The sequence below is a fragment of the Microtus ochrogaster genome, chromosome 6 (genome assembly GCF_000317375.1).
Source record: "Microtus ochrogaster isolate Prairie Vole_2 chromosome 6, MicOch1.0, whole genome shotgun sequence".
NCBI lineage: Eukaryota > Metazoa > Chordata > Mammalia > Rodentia > Cricetidae > Microtus > Microtus ochrogaster.
In genome coordinates, this window is record NC_022013.1 from 80,968,553 (window position 1) to 80,979,897 (window position 11,345).

Genomic DNA, 11,345 nt, shown 5'->3' on the forward strand with positions numbered 1-11,345 from the left:
CCCACCTCATCCCCCCATCCCCACCCCAACCCCTCTGAATACCTGAAGCTGTCTTGGATTGGCCTCACTTGAGTAAGTAGTCTGGGAGCTTAGCAGGGTCAGACTGTTTCTAATATTGAGCCTTGGATTTGGACAATAAGAGTCCCCATCTTGTGAACATAAAGGGCAAAACCAATTTTAAATAATTTTTGTTGTTATTTGAGGTCGTCAGACTTTTAAGCTTGTTTTCATGTTAAGAGCCCTTGTCAATGCCCAGATATTAACCAGCCAACTAAAATTTAAATAATCTTATTACTTACATGTAACTCTTTAATGCATACTGAATTTATATTAAGTTTTTATATGGTCTGGCCATATACTTCTGAGATATTTTCTTTCTTCAAGTTGACTATACTTTTGTCTGTTTTAAATTTGCTTCTACATTACAATGTTTTTAATATCCAGCAAGCCAGATCTTTCTTATTTATACCACAAAAGTGAGTTTTTAACTCTCTCTCTTTTTTTTTTTTTTAGAAAATCTTTGGTGATATCTGACTAGATCCCTGCCCCCAAAAATTTACAAAAATTTGAAAAGGAACTTGCTAATATCCTTCAGTTTTTCCAAGTCGTATTTTGTATTGTTCATCATCACCTTTTTTAATTTAAAATATTTCAATATTGGTCCCCACTCCCCAGCATACATTTTTTTGCTTTTGGAAGGGGATAGACCCCAAGGTTGTGTAATGCCAAGCAAGTATTTCATTGTTGAGGTATATCCCCAACATTTTCACTATAAGTTTTATGGATTTTATCAAGGATATCCTAATATATATTCTAACTTACTATTGCTTAGATATTAGAAAATTATTGGAGCCTGAATATTTATCTTCAGTTTATGTCTTTCTTGAACCTGCTAATTAATTCTAGGAGATTCTGGGGTTTTTTTTTCATTTTTAAAGTGAACTACAAATTATTTGCTATAATGTGTTATTTTTCTCATTCTTTTTAGTGGTAGTGATTCTTATTTCTGTTTCTTGTCAGGCCACATTGGTTAGAGTGTATGCGGTGTGGTGTGAATTTTTGTGTGTTACAGTAAATCCCTTGTTACTGGCAGTAACAAGGCCCTGGAGAAAGGATGCAGGTGAAGGGGAAAGTGCTGTTTTCTTTTACAGTAAAATGTTTTCTTCTGGGAATGCAGTGAAGGGAACCTTGTAGGTAACAGCTGACGGTATGGTTTGGACAAACTTTAGGCTGTAGAGGACATGCCTTACTTATTTTGACTACTCCAATGACTGGTTTCTTACTTGCAGCTATCAGGTGGGTATCTCTGACTTACAAATTTTTAGAATTACATCTCAAAAAGACCATTTAACTTAGAGCATTTGAAAGTGGCAGAAATCATAAATACACAAGTTTGCAGAATAAAATAACTCAGTGAAGTTTTCAAAACCATTTAAGGCGAACATGAATAGACAAAATACAAGCAACAGTTAATGTATGTCTGATGCCAATTTTAACCTCACTAATTAGAGATAAAAATAAAATCATCCCTTTTTAAAATTTTACCTGTCATCTTGCTGGAACATTTATTTATTTATTTATTTGTTTGTTTGTTTGTTTGTTTGTTTGTTTGTTTAAATGGAGCATCACATAGATCTGTACCAGAATGATAGTTTATTGTGCCCAGGGTTTAGAGACAACTGCAGAGAATTTTTTCTTATCAGTCTACTGTTCTCAGGATCGAATTTAACTAGAGTCATTGTCTAAGACAAGTGATACTCCAGAAGGAACTGCTCTTTCTACCTGTGGTCTATGATGTTAGTCTGTTTCATTCCTGACCAGAGAGCTCTTTGTGTGTTCCTTTGAGATAGGTGGAGGATCTGTGATTAGGATCTGGAAAGAGCAGCTCTCCCGTGTGAGCCAATAACGAAGACCACTACACTGTTCACAAAGACTACCACCACAGAACACATGTGAAGCATTGTCATCCTCTGGTGTTCCCATCACTGTCCATTTCTTCCTCAGAATATTTCTTCCCAAGCCACAAACAGTAGTGCCTCCCTGTGCTCCCTGGAGTAATTTTTCTTAGATAGCAGTGCTGGATCCAGGATTTCTAGCCATGGCTCCCGGTGTTTCAAGGGTCCCTTCCTTGAATCCCACTAGTCGGACATGTAGTAATAGGGAGCGGCGGGGCTGCATCCCTGGCCGCCCAGCTAGCTTTACCCGAAATAATTACACGAACACTGTATTCTTTTAAACACTGCTTGGCGCTTTAGCTCTTGCCCTTACTGGCTAATTCTGATATCCCGATCAACCCATCTCTAATAATCTGTGAGCACCGGTCTTAGTGAGCACCGGTCTTACTGGGAAGATTCTAGCCTACGTCCATCCTGGGTCGGAGCTTCATCGTGTGTGTCTCAGAGAGCAGAGCTATACCCGCGTCCGCCCAGGAGCCCGGAGCATGGCGTCTTTGCTCTAGACAGCAGAGCTGTCGAGTCTGAGCTCACTTCCTCTTCCTCCCAGCATTCTGTCCTGTTTACTCCACCCACCTATGTTCTAAGCTATGAGCCCAAGCAGTTTGTTTATTACTTAACCAATGAAATCAACAGATTGATATATGACACTCCCACATCACGGACAGTCTTTGCAAAAGTTGTAGGGGGACAGTCCCTCCTAGCTGCCATAGGTTGCATTTTTGCTTTGGTGTCAGAGGGTTTTGAAGTACTGGTTCTACTAGTGCAGAGGTTCTTAACCTGTGGATTGAATGACTCTTTCTTTCACAGGGGATGCCTAGGAATATCAGAAAACACAGGTACTTACATTATGATTCATAACAGTAGCAAAATTACAGTTATGAAGTAGCAAAGAAAGTAATTTTATGGTTGGGAGGTCGCCACAACATGACTGCATTAAACGGACACAGGGTTAGGAAAGTTGAGAACCACTGTCCTAGTAACTTCAGGCCCTACCCACGCCCAAAGGATTTTCCCTATTAACACATCCTGGCAGTACTTATCTGATACTGAGACCTACCTGCACCTAGTACAAGTTTCAACAGAACTGTATATGTGGCTCTCAGCCCTCATTTTGCAATTTACATGATGAGCACCAAGGTGCTAGCTGTCCCTGTGTGGACCATTTAGATTTTCTTTCTGTACATACACACGGTAACATCTAACTCCCCACTTACTCTACTTCTGCTCTGCATCCTATACATTCTAAAGGATGGTAGAGCTATTTCCAAGCCCTTGTTTCCACACAGTAGAGCATGTCTTCTAAGTATAATATCCATTCTCTCTTCTTCACTATCTGCTTAATTTAATGTTTGTAGTCATGATTCCCAAGGTTGTTTTTCAAATGTCAGATAACTTTATTTTCTTGTATAGTAGTCATTTGTGCAGGGGAACTCACTAACATTTTTAATTGTGATAAAATACACACATGGAAAGCACTACCATAACAATTTCTAAGTAACACGGAGTGATGTTGAATGCATTCATGCTAACCTTGCAGCCAACCTCTCTAGAATTCTGTGTATCTTTCTACAATAGTTCCTCATCCCACCCCAGGCAACTACTGCTCTCCTTTCTGTCTCCATGAACTTAGCTGTTCTAGGTACTGATATGAATAGATTGTGACATATATTAAGACTGAATAATATTCCACATTATGTGTGTGTACTTCATTCTGTCTACTCATCCACTGGTAGATACAAGTTTTTCACCTTTTGGCTGTTGTGAATAAAGTGTCTGTGAACACTAATGTGGATATGATTTTTGGTACCCTAATATAATTTCTTGAGGTAAATGCCCAGCTATAGAATTGTTAACTCATTTAAGAGGAATTACCATATTTTTGTTTGGTTTTGTTTGCATTCCCAGAAATTGAATCCAGACCTTTACATATGCTAAGCAAGCTATATCACTGAGCTACACTCCAGTCCATCTCACTGTTTTTGTTTTTGTAATGGCTGCACCATTTGACATTTCTGCCAACAGTATACAGGGCTCCAGTTCCTCCATAGATTTGTCAACACCTGCTCCCCTTCCCTCTCTCGTTTTTAAATACACAGCTATCCCAATGCATGTGAATAATTATCTCATTATTATCTCATTGTGATTTTGTTTACAGTTCCCTGGTGCTTAGTGACAATGAAAATCTTTTCTTGTGCTCCTTGGCCATTTGTGTATCTCTGGAGAAATTTGTAGTTCTTTGCTACAAATATAATTTTTGGAACTACTTTATCTATTCAGTGCTATGTCTGTTATATGTACTATTTATATCCATACAGCTTGAAAAGATGAAAGTGTTTGAGTTTTACTATCTTTTCTAAGTTTATATCTACTCATCTTGCTCATATTACCTCATTTACACATTATACCAACTTCCTCTGAGGCAGTCTGTTTCCAGCCCTCTAGTCACACACAGCCTTTGCCTTCCTTGCTCTCTACCTGAAGAATAAAGGTCAGTTACCTTACAGGAAACATCACTTACCAATGAAGGACTAATGGAGGAAGACTGTCTATTGGAAAGAAATATTTGGAGACAATTTAACTCTTGCCCTTAGTTCATTGCCCACTTGTTGTTTGGCTTATTAACAATAGTCCTTTAATTATTTCAGTCTCTTCCATGAAGATAGGGGTTTTGCCTGCCACTGACAAATTTAATACAGTGAAGAATATAAAATTACTTTAAAACAGGTGACTGCAGGGTGTCTTAGGTTTCTTATTGCCATGATATACACCATGACCGAAAGCAACTTGAGGAAAACAGGGTTGGAAGACAGGGCAAGAACTCAAGGCAGGAACTGACACCTAGACCATGGAGTAGTGCAGCTTGCTGGTTTGCCTGCTCCTGGCTTTGCTCAGCCTGCTTTCTTACCCAATCTAGGATCACCACCCACCCAGGAGTGGTACTACCCACAAAGGCTTGAGCCCTCCATATCGATCGCTAGTTAAGAAAATATTCTATAGATTTGCCAACAGATAAATCTTATGGAGTCATTTTATCAATTGAAGGTCCCTCTTTCCAAATAACATACAACTTGTGTCAAACTGACCAAAAAAAAAAAGAAAAAAAAAGAAACGAAACAATGGGAGACAATTGATTCTAGAAATAATAGCTCTGGGAAATACCTCAAGGACCCTTTAGAAATGTACCTGTGCTCTCCTCTCCAGACCAACATGCTTTAGCATGGGCAGAGGTATCACAGAATTTGAGGATGCACCTCTAGAAAGGTTAGATGATATCATTATTTTTTCAAAATGGACATGTGTGCACAGATGAAGTTAGAAACTCTTAAATGTGATTCTCATGTACAAAATGGTGAGGCTGTGGCTTCTTCCTGCCTACTCTCTCATGATACTTGTCTCTTGGGGGAGGATGTTTATCCTGAACATCCGGAGAACCATTGTGTTTTGTTCAGGATCCACCTGCTTCTCTCCAGCCCAAACACAATTAACTGAGGCTGCTAAATTTCAGAGTAGGAGGCTGGTCACTGTTACTGCCTTGAATTCAATCCAAGAAACTAACCATGCAGTCGAGAGACTCCAGGTAGAGGCCAACCAGTTGGGGTGTTTGACTGAACAAGTCCTTGAGTTCTTTTGTTTATTTGGTACAATAAGTGCAATCTGGTTTCAATTACATAACATGCACCCTCACCCTCATCACACAGGCACTTAGGAGTTTAACAGAGGTAAATGACAACCGTAAGAAGATGATCACAATTTGGATCTCTAGGTAATACATCAAAAACTATAATTATTGATAATAACAGTAATAGCTGCTGTTTTGTACCAATCAAAATCTTTATGTATTAAATATTTTTTGTACATCACTGTTGTGGTCATCATATAGCCAGTTTAGAGCTGAGAGGACTGGCACAGACTAGTTGATGATGACTTGAAAAGATTCTAGAAAATTGGAGAGCAAGGCTTAATGTCCAATTTGCCAAAGATAGGACTGGCTTCCTGGAAGACATGGAATTTGAGTTGAATCTTAGAGGACATGGAGCAAAACAGAGATGGTAGAGTCTTTTGCATCTTCTTTTAGCTGTAGTGAGGCTGGGCAGATTGTCACACAACAGACTTGCTTCCATGCGTTTCCCTGTCAGCTTTACCTGAGCACACCGAGTTACTTCTGCTAACACAATCAAGATGTCTTTGTCCTCTTTTGCAAACTTAAGTGCTTTGTTATAATTTTCTTATAGTAAATAGTCTTTGTGCCTCAGTTTCTTTATCTATAAAATGGAAAGAGTAAAGGAATTACAGTACTCACTTTCTATAGAGAGTAGTGGGAGACCCAAATGAGTCAATATGTGAAAAGCATCTATGACAGAGCATTGGTCATAGTAACTGACATTGATTTTTAACTGCCACAAGAGTTTTGATCATGTGGAATTAATTCATAGCTACTCCTCTTGCCTTCTTCCTTAGCCTCACGTAGCATAAAGAAAAACACACAAACACAGACACACACACACAAACAAATTTTCTTTTTTCTTTCTTTTTAAAGGTTTATTTATTTATTAGGTATACAGTACTCTGTCTGCATATACACCTGCTTGCCAGAAGAGGTCACTGGCTCTTGTGAGCCACCATGTGGTTGCCGGGAATTGAACTCAGGATCTCTGGAAGAACATCCAGTGCTCTTAACCTCTGAGCCATCTCTCCAGTCCCCACACACATTTTCTGAAAGTGCTTTACTAGCAGGGCTTGCTAAATGTTAGAATGGCTGAATATTGTCAAAGTGCATCTTCTTAGCACTAGAGAATGTGGGAAGGTCCCATTTTGTTTGGCTACTTTAGATTCTGTGGGAGACCTGTTCCTCCTCCTCTATTAGGAAGCAAACATTTTAACTAAAAACTCACAGAGTCCAGACTCATTATGTGTGGTCTCTTCTATAACCTGAAAAGCATGGTACCAGGGAAGGTGCTTTGCTCAAGTGGAGAGCTTATAAGGCCAGCCATATCCTGCTGGCCTCACTCAAGTCCAGTTATTTTCCTACTGCTCTTTGAAATCCCCCAGGGCCTAAGGCCAGTCTTGACTTTGTCTGGCATAGGCACAAAGGAGGTTTTCCTGCCTAAGATCACAATAGAAGGAAAATACCCAGGCTCCCTTCCAACTGTGAAGACCTCTGGACTAAACCATGGGCAGCAAACCTGCTTCCACACAGGAAGCCTTCTCTAGAAGGCTCAGGTGTGATGATAGTTACAAGCTCCAGAGTTTTCCCCTAACAGGAATGTTATCATGTCCATGAGGCATTTCCTCTTCTGACATCTGTCATCAAAACTGGAGATAGTCTTGGTTTTCTTGGTTATCTACGAAAGGCCACTGTGGAGAGAGACAGACAGAGACAGAGACAGAGACGGAGAGCTAGTTAGTTAGTGGGGGAGCCCATTTTGAAGGACATAGCTGGGGCCTCCAATTAGTGCTGTTCCTGAGATTCAATTGTTAAAAACTATGGGGGTTTATCTCCTGAGTTCCTGAATCCTGCAGACCAGGCAACAACCTGAAGGAGGACCTGGGAAGTTCATTAAACTGGCTTCCATGCTTTCAATGAAAATGCTATGTCATTGTGAGCAAGGCTTGCTGACATAGCTTTGGTACAGAAAGAGGGAAGCAGCATGAGTGGCTGTGTAGTCCATCCACATAGGCTTGTTCTCTACTCCTCACCTTTGTTGGCTTTTCGCTATCATTTAGAACTGTTGTAACCTTGAAGTAAAGGATTTTTTCTTAGTTTTTAATTAGTATTAAACATTCACTATTGCATTGATATCATGTTGGTGGTGATTCTGTATTCGGCATACATATATAGGCAATTATTGAATAAGAAAATATTTCCTGTTTCTTATTTCTTTCTTACTATGTTGTTGTACATAATTTAGCACTGGTGTTTTAAGTTGGAATTCTAGAAAGAAGGATTTCTTGTGGAGAGCATAATAGTGTGACTTGAATCAGGATTCTTACCTGAGACTCTGGATGAGGTTCAAGTTTACGAGTAATTTCATCTCTTGCTTTTTCTTTTTGTCTTTCCAGGATGAATTTAAGAAGGAAAAAGGAGAGGGCCTAGCCCAAATACTGTGTGAGAAGGAGGAGGCTGAGGCTGCTGCTGCTGCTGCTAGTGTCTGCTCCTTGCTTCTAGCCCAGTCTGAGGTTAGGCCCGAGTGTTTGCTGATGGTCTTGGCCAATAGCACAGGTAAGGGCCACTTTGGGGACTTGGAATTGACTAGGGCTGAACTTAGATGGGGTTCATGATTGAAGATCCTGGTTGGAACTCAGCTTCAGAAACTACAGGTGCTGGGAAGAAAGGTCTGGTCGAAAAGGAGCTTCTAGGACAAGATGGGAAGATAGTTCAAGATAAGCTGGACTAGCTTCTAGATTTAGCAACCCCTGTTTCTAATTCTAGAACTTTCCAGCAAACTCCAGCTTATGGAAAAGCACCAGTCTGACTTGAGAAAGGTATGTTCACAAGATGATGCATCTCACGGGAGCACTGGGTCAGGAGAGGAGGCGGTGACCTCTCCAGGCATCACTTCTTTCCCTCCTCTGACAGTCCACATCAGGGAGTTGCACCCAGGGATGTGGAGTGGTCTGGGCTTCTCGCTAGAACTCTTTTTTTCACAAGTGACATGCTGCCATTTGTTTATCTTTTCCTTAAGCTGGGGATCCAAGGCTTCAATAAACAAGATATTGGGAGTCACCAGAGCTATTCCCGAAAGACTCTGATTGCACTGGTCACCTCGGGAGTGCTGCTGGCCATCTTGGGCACCACTGGCTATTTCCTGATGAATCGCCGCAGTTGGAGCCCCACAGGAGAAAGGCTGGTCAGTTCTGGGGTACGGGGAAAAGTAAATGAGGAAGATAATGAACTTCCAGGGAGGCCCATGGATATCATGAGAGGGAGGGAGGAAATATCATAAAAGAAATTTCTGGTATTTTTGACCTAGGGATATGCATGCATGAAGACATTGTATCTACAGAAGAGTAGGAATAAGATGCAGCAAATGAGGAGCAGGGTAAACTGGGGCAAGCTCACCTGCTGGTCTTTGTCACAGCTGATGGTTTATGTTATCTATTCCTATTGTCCTGGATAGCTCAGCTGGATAAAGGAGAACAGGTTGCTAAATTGGACATGCTTATTTGTAAACATATTGAATGCCCCGTGGGTGCCATTCTGCTCACAGGCATGGGACATATGGAAGGAATATCTTACTTTTGAAGTGTTCTGGATAGAGGGAGGGACAAGATTGAAGTCTGACTCCTGCCAATGGCTGGTATCTACTGGGGAGGCTTTTCTGTCCCTGAGACTGATTTCTTATGGGGCTGGTTACTGAGCCACGTTGACATGGTATGGTGCCTCTCCTCTGTCCTCTCTCCTCTAGGAGCTGGAACCTTGATGGCTGTTGGGAAGAAAAGAGCCTGCACATGTAGCTGTACCTGCCCCTCTCCTCCTCCCTTTGTGCTCTCCTCATAGTACCTCACAACCCAACTTACCAGATAATACTACTTTATTTCTACACTGTCCAGGGTGAAGACCCTTATTACACGGAGAATGGTGGAGGCCAGGGCTATAGCTCAGGACCCGGGGCCTCCCCTGAGACTCAGGGAAAGGCCAGTGTGACCCGAGGGGCTCAGGAGAACGGGACCGGCCAGGCCACTTCCAGAAACGGCCATTCAGCAAGACAACATGTGGTGGCTGACACAGAACTGTGACTTGGCTGGGTGGGCAAAACTGGGTGGTATCCAGGAAAGTGGCATCTCTGCCTCTGACCTCATGCTGCCTCCAGCTCATGTCCTACCTTTTCACATCACACACATTTTAGAGACTGTTCCCAGGACATTTCACCTTTGTGGAGACAGATAAACTGCCTTCTGAACGTTCAGCTCCCTGAACCCAAACTCTGACCTTTGGGTCAAGTTGTGATGGAAAGAAGCCTAGGTCTAGAGGAGCTGCCAAGAAGATTGGTGGCTATGCAGCACTTGCCTGGGGTCTTCTCTTCCTCTTCTCTTGCCTCTTTACAGTGACTCTTGGGAAGACTAGTTTTTCTAAGCTATACCTTCCTCCCAAGAAACTTTGCTTTTTACTGTTTCTTCTTTCTATTTTCTTCCCCTTGCTTTAGGGAAACCAAGGTATTCACTGACATCTGCACCCTTATAAGTATACAGCCAGAAACAGTACATCTCTTATAACTCTTCAAGACACTGTGGATTTAGTCACCGACTTCTATCTTGGTCGCATGTTCCCGAATATCCGTCTACAGAGGCCAGGACAACTTTCTGTCTGGTTCCTGATACTGGGCTCCATGCTTTCAAGCAACAGCTCACCTAGTCTATTGGGGCCTCACAGAAATTCCCATTGGTTCAATGTAGACAGGACAGTGGAACTAGACTTTGAACTGAGCCTCTTTTTTTTTTTTTAATTTAGTTTTGTTGTTAGGATTGATCCCAGAACTTCACACATCACAGTCAAGTGCTCTACCATTGAGCTATTCCCTCTTCTTATTTAGAGGCAAGGTTTTATGTAGGTGACCAGGCTTGCCTTTAATTATGCATTCAGGCAGGCCTTAAACTTAAACTCTTGCTTTAGGCTTCCAAGTAGCTTGAATTACAGGTCTGAATTACCAGGCTCAGTTGAGCGCTTCATAACCTCCTGGGCTCTTCAGAAGAACCCTCTTGCTGTGAGGCTCCTAACCTCCTATAACTCTAAGACTCTCCCCACCCTCTGACTCCTGGGGGAGCTGTGGCCTCAGTCCCCTGGTAGACTCCTTTTTGTCTGTGCCTTTCCTAGCTCAACCCCCTTCAAGACTACAATCTTCCTCTCCTGGGTCTTACCCAGGACCCCTTCTCTAATTTTTCCAGGGGGTGGGGGAAGAACAGGGATCCTGATTTCAATGAGACTGGAAACAGAACTTTCCAGAGATGAGAAGATTGGGTGAATTTTTTTCTGAATAAACAGTGATGAGTGAGAATAATATAATTAAAGTGATGATAAAATCTGTGCTGTGGCCTATCATGCTGAGTGTGCTAAGTGACAGGGTGGCTTCCATTTCAGGCCTGGGGAAACTGTGTGGCAATATGGGGGAGGTCAACCAAGGAGGAGCTCTGCATAGGGAGGGACTCAGGTACCAGACAGGATGCCCAGAGCTTGTGACTTTGTGAAATGTTCCATGTAGGGAGGCAGAGAGGCCAGAAGCTTTCTATAGTGGAGATAAGGGCAGGCTACAATGACTTTCAGTGCCCTTCAATGCCGTGCAATGCTCCTTCAGGAGGATGAGGAATGTTGGGTATTCAAAAACACCATTCCAAGAAGAGGGGCATGTGAGTGACGGCATGAAAAACATACAAAACAAAGGAAAGGATTTATGT

General features: G+C 41.9%; 1 protein-coding gene across 1 annotated transcript in view; it reads left to right on the plus strand.

Moving 5' to 3' along the window:
- Cd34 (CD34 molecule) overlaps nucleotides 1-11,101 on the plus strand; it is a 23,472-nt gene extending 12,371 nt beyond the window's left edge. Inside the window, exons 4-7 of the mRNA XM_026779991.1 lie at nucleotides 7,938-8,175; nucleotides 8,386-8,438; nucleotides 8,639-8,803; nucleotides 9,507-11,101. Coding sequence (XP_026635792.1) covers nucleotides 7,938-8,175; nucleotides 8,386-8,438; nucleotides 8,639-8,803; nucleotides 9,507-9,692 — 642 coding nt within the window. The 3' untranslated portion in view covers nucleotides 9,693-11,101. The remainder of the gene's footprint in view (nucleotides 1-7,937; nucleotides 8,176-8,385; nucleotides 8,439-8,638; nucleotides 8,804-9,506) is intronic.
- Nucleotides 11,102-11,345: the final 244 nt, after the last annotated feature.